At 41.7% G+C, this 19,031-nt stretch overlaps 1 protein-coding gene across 1 annotated transcript in view; it reads right to left on the minus strand.

Moving 5' to 3' along the window:
* CACNA1S (calcium voltage-gated channel subunit alpha1 S) overlaps positions 1-19,031 on the minus strand; it is a 960,893-nt gene that overhangs the window by 25,363 nt on the left and 916,499 nt on the right. The window contains exons 43-44 of the mRNA XM_075853532.1: positions 7,717-7,919; positions 7,473-7,563 (exon numbers count right to left, since the gene is read on the minus strand). Coding sequence (XP_075709647.1) covers positions 7,473-7,563; positions 7,717-7,919 — 294 coding nt within the window. The remainder of the gene's footprint in view (positions 1-7,472; positions 7,564-7,716; positions 7,920-19,031) is intronic.

Here is a 19,031-nt window from a genome sequence, read left to right on the forward strand (position 1 = left end):
AATACCTTGAAAGGTGTTACATTACAATCTAAATCTTCTCACTATACTGCTAGATGAATTATTTGAGGGGTTTAGTTTCCTAAATGGGGTCACTTTTCTGGGTTTATAATGTTTTGACACCCCAGAGTGTAAAGGATCTGCCAGACACAGCTTCTGTGTCGACGCCCGTGGGTAATCAGTCTGCACCTGCTCCTAAGTCTGAGAGAGTGACACGATCGTCTACCAGTCAGGCTGGGAGGCTGAGGACTGGGAGAGCCTATCACAGCCTGGCCAGACGGAGCTAGCTCCCGCCCTCTGTCTATTTATACCTGCATTTCCTGCTCCTACTTTGCCTGTGATTCTTTTCTGTTTCCTGGCTCTGCTGCTCCTGCTATGATTATTGACCTTGCTTCATTTTTGACCCTGACTTTACTGACTACGCTCCTGCTCTGCGATTTGTACCTCGTGCACTCCTGGTTTGACTCGGCTCGTTCACTACTCTTGTTGCTCACTGTGTTGCCGTGGGCAAATGCCCCATTTCCTAAAGCTTCTGTGTACCCTTGTCTGTTTGTCTGTCATGCACGTATTGAGCGTAGGGACCGTCGCCCAGTTGTACGCCGTCGCCTAGGACGGGCCGTTGCAAGTAGGCAGGGACTGAGTGGCGGGTAGATTAGGGCTCACCTGTCTGTCTCCCTACCCCGACATTACACCAGAGCCTCTGTTTTCATGACAGAGGGCAGTAAAAGCCATCGTAGTAGGCCTCAGATGTTGCATGGTGCTCTTTACATTCTGAGCCCTGCCATGTGCTCAAACAGTAGTTTATCTCCACAAATTGGGTATTGCCGTATTCAAGAGAAATTGCAACAAATATTCAAGAGAATATGCAACAAACTGTGGGTGCTTTTTCTCCTTTAACCCCTTCCCGCTCCTGGACATACTATTAGGTCATGGTAGCTGTATCGTTCGCGCTCCATGACCTAATAGTACGTCACGGGAGTAACGGCCTTCCGACACATGCAGGAGCTGTGACAGCTGCTGTCTTGTACAGCAGTTGCCGCAGCTCCTACAGCGGGGACCGATCGCTGTGTCCCCGCTGATTAACCCCTTAAAAGCCGCGTTCAATAGTGATCACGGCTTTCTAGGGGTTAAGTTACCATCGCCGGCCTGCTACATGATAGCGGCCGGCGATGGTGACTATGGCAATCGGACACTTAACAATGGCGTCCGGCTATGCCATCGACGGAAGCCTAGTGGGTCCTGACAAAGTAGCTGACAGCTCTAATACACTGCACTACGCATGTAGTGCAGTGTATTAGAATAGCGATCAGGGCCTCCTGCCCTCAAGTCCCCTAGTGGGACAAAGTAATAAAGTTAAAAAAAAGTTAAAAAAAGATGTGTAAAAATAAGAAAATAAAAGTTTTAAAAGTAATAAAAGTAAAAATCCCCCTTTTTCCCTTATCAGTCCTTTATTATTAATAAAAATATATAAACAAACAAATAAACTATACATAATTGGTATCGCCGCGTCCGTAACGGCCTGAACTACAAAATTATTTTGTTATTTAACCCGCGTGGTGAACGCCGTAAAAGAAAATAATAATAAACCGTACCAGAATCACAATTGTTTGGTCACTTCACCTCCCAAAAAATGGAATAAAAAGAGATCAAAAAGTCGCATGTACCTAAAAAAGGTGCTTATCGAAACTACAGTTCGTTATGCAAAAAAATAAGTCCTCGCACGGGTTTCTTGATGGAAAAATAAAAAAGTTATGGCTCTTAGAATAAGGTAACACAAAAAGTAAATTATTTTTTACAAAAAGTATTTTATTGTGCAAACGTCATAAGACATAAAAAAACTATAAACATCTGGTATCGCCTTAATCGTTTTGCCCCGCAGAATAAAGTGAATATGTCATTTATAGAGCACGGTGAACACTGTAAAAAAAATAGAATAAAAAAAACCAATAGTAGAATTATTGTTTTTTAGTCACTACGCCACTTAAAAATAGAATAAAAACTGATCAAAAAGCCGCATGCACCTCTTGAAAACTACAAGGACTCCTCAAGGTGTCTCGTTTCCAAAATGGGGTCACTTTTGGGGGGTTTCCACTGTTTTGGCACCACAAGACCTCTTCAAACCAGACATGGTGCCTAATAAAGGGAGGCCTCAAAATCCACTAGGTGCTCCTTTGCTTCGGAGGCCGGTGCTTCAGTCCATTACCGCACTAGGGCCACATGTGGGATATTTCTCAAAACTGCAGAATCTGGGCAATAAGTATTGAGTTGCGTTTCTCTGGTAAAACCTTTTGTGTTATAAAAAAAAGGTATAAAAAGGATTTTCTGACAAAAATAAATAAATATGTAAATTTCAACTTTACATTGCTCTAAATTCCCGTGAAACACTTAAAGGGTTCATAAACTTTCTAAATGCTGTTGTGAATACTTTGAGGGGTCTAGTTTCTAAAATGGGGTGTTTGATAGGGGTTTCTAATATATAGGCCCCTCAAAGCGAGAAGTGTATTTCTATTGATGAGTCCTTGGTACATTTTAAAAGGAGGCTTAAATTCCACCGCTACCTGCCGGGTAAGAGGGCAAGGTATGGCGTGAAGATGTATAAGCTGTGTGAGAGTGCATCAGGGTATACCTACAAATTTAGGATATATGAAGGGAAGGACACCAGTATTCAGCCACCAGAATGCCCCCCTTACTGGGAGGTAATGCAAAAATTGTGTGAGATTTGGTGCACCCACTGCTGGACGAGGGTTACCACCTCTACCTGGATAATTTTTATACCAGCATCCCATTCTTCAAGTGCCTCGCTTCCGGAAGTCCTGCGGCATGCGGCACTGCTAGAAGAAACCTGAGAGGCCTCCCTAAGACTCTGCTTGGGCAAACAAGAAGGGGTGAGAGCAGGGCACATTCTAGCAGCAATATATTCTGTGTCAAGTACAAGGACAAGAGGAGATGACAACAATACATGCCCACACCAGTACCCATGTACATGTAAGGGGTACCAGTACAGAGACCCCCAATCCAGAAAGCATCCTGGACTACAATAGGTACATGGGAGGGGTGGGCTTGTCAGATCAAGCCCTGGAGCCCTACAGCGCCATGCGGTGTGGTATTAGAAGCTGGCCATGCACATCATATAGATGGCATTGTACAATGTGTACTTGCTACGTCGATGTACAGGCCAGACTGGAAATTTCCTGGAATTTCAAGTGGCGGTTATCAAGAAACTAATTTTTAGGTACCAGGGCAACACTTTCCAGGAGAAGTTCCCCAATCTGGCAAGAAGGGAAAAAGTCAAAAGAGGTGCTATAAGAGGGGGATAAGGAAGGACACAATATATCAATGTGACACGTGTCCTGAAAAACTAAGGCTCTGTATGAATGAGTGTTTTAAAATGTATCATACATCCCTTCATTTTTAATCGACCCCAGTTTTACTTACCCTGATGCACTCCGCACAGCTTATCCCCCTCATCTTTCCCTTCGGAGCCCTGCTGTGTGCCCAGGCAGCTGATAACAGTCACATGCAGGGTATTGCCATACCCGTGAGAACCCACTTTACAGTTTATGGGGTGTATGTCTCTGGTCAAAATGCTCACTACACCTCTAGATTAATGTCTTAAGGGTGTCGTTTTTAAAACGGGGTCACTTCTTGGGGGTTTCAACGGTACTGGTCCCTCAGGGGCTTCTGCATACATGACCGCACCAGAAAATCCCCAGTAGGCCAAATGGTGGTCCTTTCCTTCTGAGCCCTCCCATGGGCCTAAACTGCAGTTTATCGCCACAAATTGGGTATTGCCGCACTCAGGACAAATTGGGCAACAAAATGGGGTATTTTATTTCTTGTGAAAATAAGAAATTTTCAGCCAAAACTACATATTATTGGAAAAAAATATTTTGTTTTAATTCTCAGCCCAATTCAAATAAGTTCTGTGAAAAAAATATGGCGTCAAAATGGTCACAACACCCATAAATTAATTCCTTGAGGGGTGTAGTTTCCAAAATGGGGTCACTTCTGGTGGGTTTCCATTGCTTTGATACCTCTGGGGATCTGCAAATGCGACATGGCACCCAAAAACCAATCCAGCAAAATCTGGACTCCAAAGAACAAATAGCGCTCCTTTCCTTCTGAGCGCTCCCATGGGCCCAAACGGCAGTTTATCACCACAAATGGGGTATTGCTGCACTCAGGAGAAATTGGGCAACAAAATGGGGTATTTTGTTCCCTGTGAAAATAAGAAATTATGATGAAAAATGACATCTTATTGGAAAAAATGTTGATTTTTTAATTTCACAGCCCAATTCAAATACGCGCTGTGAAAAAATTGTGGAGTCAAAATGGTAACAACAACCATAAATTAATTCCTTGAGGGTTGTAGTTTCAAAAATGGGGTCACGTTTGGGGGATTCCTACTGTTTTGGCACCTCAACACCTCTTCAAACCTGGCATGCTGCCTAAAATATATTCTAATAAAAAAGGGGCCTCAAAATGCACTAGGTGCTTCTTTGCTTCTGGGGCTTGTGTTTTAGTCCACGAGCACACTAGAGACACATGTGGGACATTTCTAAAAACTGCAGAATCTGGACAATACATATTTAGTAGTGTTTCTCTGGTAAAACCTTCTGTAAAAAATTTAATACTATTGAAATTTAGCAAGAAAAATGACAATTGCAAATTTCACCTCTACTTTGCTTTATTTCCTGTGAAATGCCTAAAGGGTTAAATAAACTTTCTAAATGCTGTTTTGAATACTTTGATGGGTCTAGTTTTCAAAATGGGGTGTTTTATGGGGGTTTCTAATACATAGGCCCCTAAAAGCCACTTCGGAATCGAACAGGTACCTTAAAAAAAGGCTTTTGAAATTTTCTTAAAAATATGAGAAATTGCTGTTTATGTTCTAAGCCTTGTAACGTCCAAGAAAAATAAAAGAATGTTCAAAAAACAATGCCAATCTAAAGTAGACATATGGGAAATGTTAACTAGTAACTATTTTAGGTGGTATAACCATCTGTTTTAGGCATCATTTAGACGAGCGTAATATGCGCGCGTGCGACGCGCGTGCTTTTCACGCGTGTCGTACGCACCTATATTAGGCTATGGGGCAGTGCTGACAGTCCGTAAGTTTTGCGCAGCATGAGTCCGCTGCGTAAAACTTACGACATGTTCTATATTTCTGCGTTTTTTGCGCATCACGCACCAATTGAAGTCAATGGGTGCGTGAAAACGGAAGCACTTCCGTGCGAACTGCGTGGTTCGCGCAACAGCTGTCATTCTCTGAATGTAAACAGAAAAGCACCACGTGCTTTTCTGTTTACAAACATCCAAACGGAGCGTCAAAATGATGGCGGCTGCGAGAAAATCTTGCAGCCGCGCATCATACACTGATGAGACACGCAGCTGTTAAGTGCCTTTTGCGCACGCAAAATGCCGTGTTTTTTGCGTGCGCAAAACGCACACGCTCGTGTAAATAAGGCCTTAGAAGCAGATGCATTTAAATTCTGAAAAATGCTATTTTTTTATACATTTTCTCTAAATTTTGCAATTTTTCACCAATAAACACTGAATATATCGTCCAAATTTTACCACTAACATAAAGCCCAATGTGTCACGAGAAAATAATCTCAGAATCGCTTGGATAGGTTTAAGCATTCCGACGTTATTACCACATAAAGTGAAATATGTCAGATTTCAAAAATGGGCTCTGAGCCTTAAGGCCAAAACAAGGCTATGTCCTTAAGGGGTTAACCCCTTGTGAAAATTATGAATTTGGGGCTAAAGCAACATTTTCTTTGAAAATAATCTAATTTTATTTTTTTACTGCCCAGTGTATGAAACACCTGTGGGGTCAAAATGCTCACTATACAACTTGAAAAATTCTTTGAGGGGAGTAGTTTCCCAAATGGAGCCACTTTTGGGGGGTTCACTGTGCTGGTACCTTAGGAGCTTTACAAATGCAACATGGTGCAGAGAAATCAATCCAGCAAAATCTGCTCCCCAAAAGCTAAATGACATGCCTTCCCTTCCGAGTCCTGTCGCTTGCCAAAACAGCAGTTTATGACCACATGTTGGGTATTTCCGTACGCTGGAGAAGTTGCTTTACAAATGTTAGGGTGCTTTTCCTCATTTATTTGTTGAAAAAGTTAAACATTTTGAGGTAAAGCTACATCTTATTGGAAAATAATGTTATTTTTCACTGCCCAATTCTAATGAAATCTATGAAACACCTGTGGGGTCAAAATGCTCACTACACCCCTAGATGAATTCCTCAAGGGGTGTGGTTTCCAAAGTGGTGTATTTTTTGGGGTGTTTCCTTTGTTTCGGCACCACCAGACCTCTTTTAACCTGAAATGGTGCCTGAAATATACTGTAATATAAAGAAAAGGAAGGCCCTAAAATCCACTAGGCACTCCTTTGGTTCTGGGGCCTTTTTTTCCAGTCCATTAGCACACTAGGGCCACATGCGGGATATTTCTAGAAACTGAAAAATCAGGGCAATAAATATTCAGTTGTGTTTCTCTGTTAAAACCTTCAGTATTACAGGAAAAATTGATTAAAATGGAATTTCTGCAAAAAACAAATGAAATGTTCAAATTTTACTTCCACTTTGCTTTAATTCCTGTGAAACGCCTAAAGGGTTAAGAAACTTTCTGAAGGCTGTTTTGAATACTTTGAGGGGTGCAGTTTTTTAAATGGGGTGATTTGTGGTGGTTATAATATATAAGGCCCTCAAAGCCACTTCACAACTGAACAGTTCCCTAAAAAAAATGGGATTTTGAAATTTTCTTGAAAATGTGAAAAATTGCAGCTAAACTTATAAGCCTTGTAATGTCCTAGAAAAATAAACCTACGTTCAAAAAAATGATGCCAATCTAAAGTTGACATATGAAAATGTTAACTAGTAAATATTTTGTGTGGTATAACTATCTGTCTTACAAGCAGATACTTGAATTTTTCAATTTTTTCACTAACATAAAATACAATATGTCACGACAAAACAATCTCAGAATCGCTTTGATAGGTAAAAGCATTCCCAAGTTATTACCACATATAGTAACACACGTCAGATTAAAAAATGAGGCTCTGTCATTTGGTCCAAAAGTGACTGCGGCGGGAAGGGGTTAAGCAAGTTCAAGAAGGGCCTGGACACCTTTCTTAAAAAGTATATTATTACAAGTTATGGTTACTAGATTCTGGAGATGAGAACTTGATCCTGGGATTTATAGGATTGCCATATTTGGAGTTGGGGAGGAAATTTTTCCCCTTATAAATAGTAAAGCTTCTACAATGTATACAACCTATTTTGCATATTTGACTGGATTTTCTCTATAAATTAGAAAGTTAAGTTGGGCAAAAATTGAACACTACATCCTCTATACTGTTATTACTGAGGCCGCACAAACTTTTAGGACTGCTAAATAAATTTGATAGTCTCAGACAGTATCACCTATCTATTTTGCAATTTGTAGATTTCAAGACTTTACCTCTTGACTGGTGGTACTGAAAGTCTCCCACTGATCTTCATTCTGCTGGGCTTTTACAGAGTTTGGTGTGATAAGGATGCGATCAAGTCCACTAGAAAATGAAAATCAGTGTTATCCTATTTTATTAAATGCTGTGCAAATATGTTGAATTACAAAACTACGGATATAGCCATCTTTATCTTGACTCTGATAACTTGCGTTAAATGTCAAGATAAAAATGGCTACATCAACCACTAATACTTGCCTTGTTATTTTACTATTGTTTGTGTTGCGATTTCTCCTTGGTGGTGGGAAAAATACAGGATCCGGTAGAAATACAGGAGAATCTAGGTCCTCGCCACCAGCTTCAGAAAAGCGCAGAGGTCGCTGGCTGGTGATAATTGTGTGAATAGGGCTGACAGGTTCAGTGTGAAAACTGTCTTCTTGCCCAAACAGTCCACCTGTCCTCTGGAATACAAAATATGATGAAAGGGGAATTTATAGTCAAAACAATCAAATGATATATATAATCAAACCATATAAAAAATATCAGAATGCATTAGGCCATAATAAAGTAAAATAGAGCTGTACTTCCTTTTGTGGAAACAAAAATCTCTGCTACTTCTGCATTTATGTAAAGTTAATTTAATATGCCAGTTCGACTCTTTTCTACATCTGATCTTCTTTCTGAGCTTTGGTCTCTTCTACTTACATGTACCCTGCTTGAGGGTATGTTCACACGCAGTGTTTTCAGGAGTATTTCGGGGGATTTACGCCTCGAAAAATGTCTGAAAAAAGGGAAGCTGAACGCCTACAAACATCTGCCCATTGAAATCAATGGGAAAAACAGCATTTAGTTCAGATGGGGCGTCTTTTTACGCCTCTGTTTTAAAAAACGGAGCCTGAAATGACGCTCCGTAAAAAGAAGTAGCATGTCATTTCTTGAGGCGTTTTTTGGAGCTGATTTTCCACTGAACACTATGGGTATGTTCACACGCAGTAGCAAAATACGTCTGAAATTACGGAGCTGTTTTTGCCTGAAAACAGCTCCTGATTTTCAGGCGTTTTTGTAACTACTCGCGTTTTTCGTGGCGTATTTTACGGACATTATTGGAGCTGTTTTTCAATGGAATCAATGAAAAATGGCTCCAAAAACGTCCCAAGAAGTGACATACACTTCTTTGACGTGGGCGTCTGTTTACGCGCCGTCTTTTGACAGCGATGCAGAAAATTACACTTCGTGGGAACAGAACATCGTAAAACCCATTGAAAGCAATGGCCAGATGTTTGTAGGCGTAAAACGCCCGAATTACGTCTGAAAGCAGTGCGTGTGAACATACCCTATGAAAAATGCCTAAAAAAATGCCTGAAAAGAAGCCTCAAAAGAAGCTCCAAATTTCATTTTCAGCTTCAAAAACGCCTGAAAATCAGAGGCTGTTTTCTCTGAAATCAGCTCCGTATTTTCAGACATTTTTTGTTAAGCGTGTGAACATACCCTTAAAGTGCCCTGATAAAGACAAGGACTGGTCAGAAGAAAGAAGGGGGAAAAATAGTTGCAGACACGCCTACTGTGCGAGCATTAGGGTATGTTCACATGGCTTATTTTCTGCAGCTAAAAGTACAGAGGCTGAATGCCCCCAAACAACTGCCCATTGATTTCAATGGGAAAAACGGCGTTTGGTTCCCACGGGGCACCCCACGCATGCGTAGTATGTAGTGTGAGAATAAGTGACTTGTCAAAAATTATAGAAAAGGAAAAAATTTATATAAGAAAATAGCCTGTGGGGTAATACTCTCATACCTCCCAACATTCAAGTATCGCAAAGAGGGACAACTGTTGCGGCACGTACAGCCTTTTCTCCATTTCTCCATTTAAGCCATGCCTCTAATCCCGCCCAATCCTGGCCCATACACTCCCAAGTCAGTGCAATGCCCCATAGCTGCCCGCTTACATAATAATGCCCCCATAGCTGCCCCATACAGTATAATACCCACATAGCTGCCCCATGCAGTATAATACCCACACAGATGCCACCATACACTATAATGCCACAGAGATGTCACATACAGCATAATGCCCCCATTTATGCTCCCCCACAGTTTAATACTTGTATAATGCCCCCTTAGCTGCCACCATACAGTGTAATGTCTCCTTAGCTGCCACCATACACTATAATCCCCCCTTAGCTGCCCCCATACAGTATAATGTCCAAAGCTGCCCCCGTACAGTATAATGTCTCCTTAGCTGCCCCTAGTGCCGGTGCCTACATTTAAAGTGCCAGTGCCCACATATATAGTGCCACAGTACCCATGTAGATATTGCTCATATATTGCTACAGTACCCATGTAGATAGTGCCACACCCCCTTAACGATAGCGCCACCCCCTGTAGATAGCGCTACCTGAGGATGCAGATACAGTTGACACCGGGACATACCACCGGCCACCCAGGACAGCGGGACACCGCCCGGAATCTGGGACTGTCCCACTGAATCCGGGGCAGTTAGGAGGTATGATACTATTAACACTACAGTATTACACCCAAAAATGTGTAAATACATTGGAGATGAGGGAATGGTTATTGCTTGTAGAATCCTGTGTACAAAAGTTCCTCATTCATTGCAATATAAGAGGGGGAGTGGACTTCTAAATTATTACAATGTGAGTACAGATGGATTTGTAATCAGAAATGCATGGCCCCAAGGGGAATGAAAAAGGAACTTTTGTACACAGGATTCTAAAAGCAATAACCATTCCCTCATCCCTAATGTATTTACACATTTTTGGATTACCCCACAGCCTATTTGTTAAATATATATTTTTTCCTTTTTTATATTTTTTAATAAGTCTCTAAGGGCTTATCCACATGTTACGGAATTTCTGCAGAAAATTTCTGCAGCAATTCTGCTGAAACTAGCAGGATTTCCGCTGTGGAAAAACCGCACCATAAGTTGGGAGATGGTGACATCTCCTCTCCGCAGCAATTCAGTCCACTTTCTGCAGCAGGAATTGACATGGTGCGGTATGAATAATGCACCACAGGTCAATTTCTGGTCAGACATTTTGCGGAGCGTGCGGGTGAGATTTGCTAAATCTTACCCACTTTGCTGCTACTGTATTCTGCTGTGTATTTTCCGTCCGCAATTCCGGACGTAAAATACGCGGCAATTCCGCTATGTGTGGACAAGCCCTTATTCCTACACTACATATACATTTCTTTCATACCCACATGCAAAAAACGTTACTTTTCCTTTTTTAACTATATTTATATTTTCGGTCACTCATTTAGGGTTCTATCGTTTCCTGTCTATTCACAGCCATTTAATATATCTTGGCCACAGGGGCTCATGCACATTAGACTTATGAAACAGGGTTCTTAAATCTTATGTCCTAGAAATGTAAAAATAAATGTTCACAATAACTAATGAAGATGATTCTATACCCTTAGGTAATAACTCTATATGGACGCTTTATGCCTCGATTACCTTTTCCTGAAGTACCTTTTCTGAATAACACACTTCAAAAACAAAGAGACAAGAAAGAAAAGCCGTAGATGAAAACACCATCTCCTCTTAGACCGGGGAAGCCAAGCAAGATTTAACTCCATATACAAAGAATTTGATATTGCATATGTACTATAATATATGTATGTTTTCTATTTCCACGTAGTGCTCACTGGGCCAATTGTGCGGCGCCTCTCACCTTCCCTCCCGGCGGGTGTCAACTATGAGAGCAAGTAGCAAATACACATATTTGTGTCTATTTTGAATAAAACACGTTTAGGGCTTTTATTAATGTACAATTGGCACTAGCACAAGGGTGTTGTTGTTTTTTGTTTTTTCTGTTTCATTCAGATCACATGGGGGATCGCAACCCAATGGTCGATCAGTTGTCATAAATTGTGTCGCTGATATTATTACTTTATTGCTATACCCATGGGGTATGTATTATCCATTAAATGACACTATGAATAAATCAACATGATATTCTCTAGAGATTTAGGTTGATACCAGCAGGTGTTTGGCAAGGCATGTATTCAGCTAGCTGACACAAACAAGATTTGTTTAAAGAAAAATCTATTATAAAAACGGCAGCACTTAGCCGGCCTCCTGGGATGACGTCTCATCCTAGGAGACCTCTGCAGCCTGTGATTGGCTGCAGCGGCGGCCACATGGGATGAAACGTCATCCCAGGAGGATGAAACACAGACTCCTAGGTAAGTTTAATATATTTTTTGCATTCTGACGTGTTTTTTTGCGGCGGGATCGCCGCAAAAAATCGAACAACTGCTATTTGATGCGGGATTTACATCCCCACTGAATTCAGTAGGGAAGTCCCGCAACAAATAAGCAGCGTTTACATAAATACAATTGACATGCTGCAGAATATAACTCCACACGGCAGGTCAATTTCTGAGCGGTTTTATCTCATCTACTTTGCTGGTACTGCATTTGTTGTGGATTTTCCGCAACAAAATCTGCAGTATTTACGCAACATGTGATTTGGCCTTAACACTTTACCACATTACAAACACCGCTGAAGAAGTCACATTGTGGCGATACAAGTGGGGAATTTTTTTCCCTTTCCCCAGACTGGTAACGTTGCTTAATCATTTCACGTCGTTGATCTGTAGATTTACGTTGTAAAAAGGGTGTTTATGGGTGGCGCCTTTTTAGAAGCACAGTGGGCGCCATAGCCGCCAGGGTCTGCTTTGTTACACAGAAGGGTCCCAGCAGCAATGCTTGCGATCAGAAAAATTTCTGATCGCAAGAATTTAACCCCTCAGATGCCGTTTTTACGGCCTTTTCCATACTTGCCAAATGTCCCGAATTTACAGAGACAGTCTCGGCATATTACTGTCCCGGGATTTGTCCCGGCAACTGCTACATTCAATTGTATCTGCGTCCTTACATAGTTACATAGTTAGTACGGCTGAAAAAAGACACATGTCCATCAAGTTCAACAGGAAACAGATACAATTGAATACTATGGCAGAGCAGGAAACTATCCGCTTCCTGCTCTGCCATTCACTCCTCCTGGAGTGCCGGAATCCTCGGCCAAAGCGTTGCAGATGCCCTGACCGGGGATTCCGCTCATAGACGGAGCCCCTGACTTTAATATCCATATAAGGGCAGTGACATCAGGGCAGGCACCTCCTGCAGCGAAATCCCCGGCCAGAACATTGCCGATGCTCTGCCTCGGATTCCGCTCATAGACTAAGCCCCTGATTTCACGGTCCATGTAAGGGCAGTGACGTCAGGGCACGGCACCTCCTGCAGCGGAATCCCCGGCCAGAGCATTGCCGATGCTCTGCCTCGGATTCTGCTCAAAGACTGAGCTCCTGACTTCACGGTCCATATAAGGGCAGTGACGTCAGGGCAGGGCACCTCCTGCAGTGGAATCCCCGGCCAGAGCATTGCCGATGCTCTGACTCAGATTCATATAAGGACAGTGTTGTCAGGGGCTTCCCCAGAGAAGGAGTCCCAGAGCAGAGATTATACTAGCACTCTGCTCCGAGACTCCTGCTCTGGGGAAGCCCCTGACACCACTGTCCATATATGGACAGTATGTCAGGAGCAGAGCAGGAGTCCCAGGCAGCGTGCTAGTAGCGCTCTGCTCCAGGACTCCTGCTCTGAGGTTGCCCCTGACATCACATTCTGGTCCAGGAGGATCCCCTGATGTCACTGACGTCCTCCAGCAGAGGAATCCCCGGCCAAAGCGTGGCTACATGGGGACTGTGTGGAATCAAGTACAGAGGGCTGTGTGACATCATCTACAGTGAGACTGTGTGGCATCAAGTACAGGGGGACTGTGTGACATAATCTACAGGGAGGGCTATGTGGCTCTATCTACAAGGGGTTGTGTGGCACTATCTACAAGGGGTTGTGTGGTTCTATCTACAGGGGGGCTGTCTGGCATCATCTACAGGAGGGCTGTGTGGCTCTATCTACAGGGCGCTGTGTGGCTCTATTTACAGGGGGCTTTGTGGCTCTATCTACAGGGGGCTGTGTGGCACTATCTACACAGGGCTGTGTGGCACCATCTACACGGGGATGTGGGGCACTATCTACATGGGGCTGCGTGGTCCTATCTACACTGGGCTGCGTGGTCTTATCTACACGGGGCTGCGTGGCACTATCTACACGGGGGCTGCGTGGCACTATCTACAAGGGGGTTGCGTGGCACTATCTACAAGGGGGCAGTGTGGCACTATCTACAAGGGAGCTGTGTGGTACTATCTACAGGGGACTGTGTGGCACTATCTACAGGGGGGCTGTGTCGCACTATCTACAGAGGGCATTGTGCTATTATCTACAGAGGGCACTGTGGTACTATCTAAAAAAGAGATGTGTGCCACTATCTACAGAGGGCACTGTGGCACTATCTACAGGAGGGCCATATGGCACTATTTACAGGGAGCAGTGTGTGGAATTGTCTACAGGAAGCAGTGTGTGGCAATAACTACAAGGAGCAGTGTGTGGCAATATCTACAGGGAGCAGTGTGTAGCAATATCTACAAGGGGCCATGTGGCATTATCTACAGGGAGCAGTGCGTGGCCCTATCTACTGGGGGCAGTGTGGAGCACCATCTACAAAGGGCACTGAGTGTGGCACTATCTACGCTGTTTTTTACACTACCAGTAGGGCTAAGCACATATGCCCTAGCCGTAGTGATAAAATGAGACATCACCTCCCTGTATACAACCGGAAAACCAGAGAGAGATACTGACTACCAAAATAGTTGTCAGCCAAACTAGTGCAGAAATTTTTGTTCGTTTATTTGTATGCAGAAATTCTGGAAAGCCACGCCCCATCAGATAAACCATGCCCCCATAAAGACACACCCACCAAATACGCCAAACCCTAAGTGTCTCTGGAAAAAAAATTCAAACGTTGGCAACTATGCTTTTCCACTTCGGGGGCGAACACCGGCGCCCGTACGGCGAGATTGCGGGAGCTGGTGTCCTATAGCAGCTGGGTACTTTCTGAACGCTTCTATGCTTGCTATAGGAAGATTGCTTGCAGGTCTCAATAGCAATGCACTGATTTTGCCATAGACTGCAATATTGTGATGATGGCAGGTTCAAGCCCCCTAAGGGAACTAAATAAGAGTTCAAAAAAGTAAAAAAAAGTTTTTAAAAAATATTAAAATTCAAATCACCCCCTTTCCCTAGATCACATATAAAAATAAACAATAATAAACATAAACACATTAGGTATCTCCACGTCCGAAAAGGCCTGAACTATAAAAACTTAAAAATATTTATCCAATACGGTGAGCATCATAGCAGGAGAAAAGGTCAAAATGGCCGTAATTTTGCCATAGACTGCAATATTGTGATGATGGCAGGTTCAAGCCCCCTAAGGCTATGTTCACACGGAAACCGTGTCGCAAAACTCGGCAGAAACGGCCCGAGAACGCCTCCCATTGATTTCAATGGGAGGCGTCGGCGTCTTTTTCCCGCGAGCAGTAAAACTGCCTCGCGGGAAAAAGAAGCGACATGCCCTATCTTCGGGCGCTTCCGCCTCCGACCTCCCATTGACTTCAATGGGAGGCAGGAAAAAGCGTATATCTCGCTGTTTTATGCCCGCGGCGCTCAATGGCCGCGGGCGAAAAACGGCGCGATAATCGCCGCGAAAATCGGCGTGCAGGGAGAGGAATATCTGCCTCAAAGTTCCAAACTGAATTTTGAGGCAGATATTCCTCCCCCAAAATACTCCGTGTGAACATAGCCTTAGGGAACTAAATAAGAGTTCAAAAAAGTAAAAAAAAGTTTTTAAAAAATATTAAAATTCAAATCACCCCCTTTCCCTAGATCACATATAAAAATAAACAATAATAAACATAAACACATTAGGTATCTCCACGTCCGAAAAGGCCTGAACTATAAAAACGTAAAAATATTTATCCAATACGGTGAGCATCATAGCAGGAGAAAAGGTCAAAATGGCACACTTTTTTTGCCCCTTCAACAACACAAAAAAAATGAGTAAAAAGTGATGGTATGAATAAAATCGACATCATTACATGTAAAAAAAGACACCTTACACATAAAAAAATTACAGGGGACATGATATGGCGATGCCAATTTTGTTTGTTTCTTTCAAACTTTTTCATTATTTTAACCCCTTAAGGACACAGCCTGTTTTGGCCTTAAGGACACAGACAATTTTTTCAAATCGGACATGTGTCACTTTATGTGGTAATAACTCTGGAATGCTTTTATGTATCCAAGCGATTCTGAGAATGTTTTCTCATGACACAATGTACTTTATATGGTTGTGTTCAGATGGCACTGGTTTCTTTGGGTGCTCGAGGTAGGGTCCCAACCCGGGTGTAGGTTAAGAATTTGTACTCGGCACACCTTGCTTGTGTTACAAAAATATATATTTTTATTATGGATGCCAGAGGCTGCATGTGCACATGCAGCCTCTGGCATCCATAATAAAAATATATATTTTTGTAACACAAGCAAGGTGTGCCGAGTACAATGTACTTTATGTTAGTAGTATCATTTGGTCAATATATTCAGTGTTTGCAAAAATTAGCATTTTTCTAAATTTTAATGTTTTTGCGTCCCAAAACTGGCAAGAAGGGAAAAAGTCAAAAGAGGTGCAAAGTCTGCTATAAGAGGGGGATAAGGGAGGACACAATATATCAATGTGACATGTTTCCTGAAAAACGAAGGCTCTGTATGAAAGAGTCAGGACCCACTATGCTTGTTGTCAGTGAGTAACATGTAGTGCAGTGTATTAGAATAGCAATCCGGGCCTCCTGCTCTCAAGTCCCCTAGTGGGCCAACGTAAAAAAGTAAAAAAAAAGTTGTGTAAAAATAAGAAAATAAAAGTTTTAAAAGTAATAAAAGTAAAAATCCCCCTTTTTCCCTTATCAGTCCTTTATTATTAATAAAAAAAGATAAATAAACAAATAAACTTTCTGATAAATAGTTCCGATCATCTATTTAATTAGTCTGTTTGCTCCAGTAAAACAATTATACACTGTCTATATTTGTTATTCTACTCATTTTGTACACATATACTCTGCATTGGATGAACGTTTTTATTCATGCTTTGCATGACTCATCTTTTAATCTTTGCGATTTTCGAATAAAGTTTGTATTTTCTTCAATTATATGAGTTGTGTTAATTGTACCCCACACTTTATAGGTTATATATTAGATGTTGAGGGTCAATGCACCAAGATTTACTTGGTTTTACTAAGATCTTGCTCTTGATTCGGTCAACGTTATTCATTTCTGTTACATATATCAGCAAGATCGTTTCCTGTGTGTACCAATAGGTTTATGCAGGGCAAAACTTTCCAGAAGAAGTTCCCAAAACTGGCAAGAAGGGAAAATGTCAAAAGAGGTGCAAAGTCTGCTATAAGAGGGGGATAAGGGAGGACACAATATATCAATGTGACATGTTTCCTGAAAAACTAAGGCTCTGTATGAAAGTGTTTTAAAATGTATCATACATCCCTTGATTTTTAATCTACCCCAGTTTTACTTACCCTGACGCACTCCGCACAGCTTATCCCCCTCATCTGTCCCTTCTGAGCCCTGCTTTGTGCCCAGGCAGCTGATAAATGCCACATGTAGGGTATTGCCATACCCGTGAGAACCCACATTACAGTTTATGGGGTGTATATCTCCGGTGACGCATGCTGGGCACAATATATTGGACACTGAAATGGCATAGATATAAAGAAAATTGCAAATCCCACACTGCACCATCTGCTGCGCATTACCTTTTACACAATACCTGTGGGGTCAAAATGCTCACTACACTTGATGAATGTCTTGGGGTGTAGTTTTTAAATGGGGTCACTTCTCAGGGGTTTCAACTGTACTGGTACCTCAGGGGCTTCTGCATATATGACTTAGCACCAGAAAAGCTCCAGTAGGCCAAATGGTGGTCCTTTCCTTCTGAGCCCTCCCATGGGCCCAAACGGCAGTTTATCACCACAAATGGGGTATTGCCGCACTCAGGACAAAATGGGAAACAAAATATTTTATTCCCTGTGTATTTTGTTCCCTGTGAAAATAAGAAATTTTGATCAAAAATTTTTATTTTTTAAATTTCACAGCCCAATCCAAATACATGCTGTGAAAAAACTGTGCTATCAAAATTGTAACAACAACCATAAATCAATTCTTTGAGGGGTGTAGTTTCCAAAATGGGGTAATTGCTGGTGGGTTTCTATTGCTTTGATACCTCTGGGGCTCTGCAAATGCGACATGGCACTCGTAAACCAATCCAGCAAAATCTGAACTCCTTTCCTTCGCTCCTTTCCTTCTGAGCCCTCCTATGGGCCCAAACGGCAGTTTATCACCACAAATGGGGTATTGCCGCACTCAGGACAAATTGGGCAACAAAATAGGGTATTTTATTTCTTGTGAAAATAAGAAATTTTTATCAAAAATGACATCTTATTGGAAAAAATTTCATTTATTAAATTTCACAGCCCAATTCAAATACGTGCTGTAAAAAAAATTTGTGGTCAAAATGGTAACAACAACCATACATGAATTCCTTGAGGGGTGTAGTTTCCAAAATGGGGTCACTTTTGGGGGATTCCTACTGTTTTGGCACCTCAACACCTCTTCAAACCTGGCATGCTGCCTAAAATATATTCTAATAAAAAAGAGGCCCCAAAATGCACTAGGTGCTTCTTTGCTTCTGGGGCTTGTGTTTTGGTCCACGAGCCCACTAGAGCCACATGTGGGACATTTCTAAAAACTGCAGAATATGGACAATACATATTTAGTAGTATTTCTCTGGTAAAACCTCCTGTGTTACAGAAAAAAATTGAATAAAATTGAAATTCAGCAAGAAAAATGAAATTTGCAAATTTCACCTCCACATTGCTTTAATTCCTGTGAAATGCCTATAGGGTTAAAACACTTTCTAAATGCTGTTTTGAATACTTTGAGGGGTCTAGTTTTTAAAATGGGGTGTTTATGGGGGTTTCTAATACATAGGCCCCTCAAAGCCACTTCAGAACTGAACAGGTACCTTAAAAAAAGGCTTTTGAAATGTTCTTAAAAATATGAGAAATTGCTGTTTATGTTCTAAGTCTTGTAACGTCCAAGAAAAATAAAAAAAACTTTCAAAAAACGATGCCAATCCAAAGTAGACATATGGGAAATGTGAACTAGTAACTATTTTGGGGGGTATAACCATCTGTTTTACAAGCAGATGCATTCAAATTCAGAAAAATTATATTTTTTCAAAATTTTCTCAAAATTTTGCAATTTTTCACAAATATACACTGAATATATCGAACAAATTTTACCACTAACATAAAGCCCAATGTGTCATGAGAAAACAATTTCAGAATTGCTTGGATAGGTTTAAGCATTCTGACGTTATTACCACATAAAGTGAAATATGTCAGATTTCAAAAATGGGCTGTGAGCCTTAAGGCCAAAACAAGGCTGCGTCCTTAAGGGGTTAATACTGATATATCTTCATGGCTTCATAAATAAAATTAAATATGTAAACCTTTGAAAAGTTTTCTTTTTCTTTTTATAAAAATGTGTCTCAGTGTGTTTGGAGCAACTTTACAATTACTTTT

This window comes from Rhinoderma darwinii, chromosome 2, assembly GCF_050947455.1.
Source record: "Rhinoderma darwinii isolate aRhiDar2 chromosome 2, aRhiDar2.hap1, whole genome shotgun sequence".
In the NCBI taxonomy this organism is placed as follows: domain Eukaryota; kingdom Metazoa; phylum Chordata; class Amphibia; order Anura; family Rhinodermatidae; genus Rhinoderma; species Rhinoderma darwinii.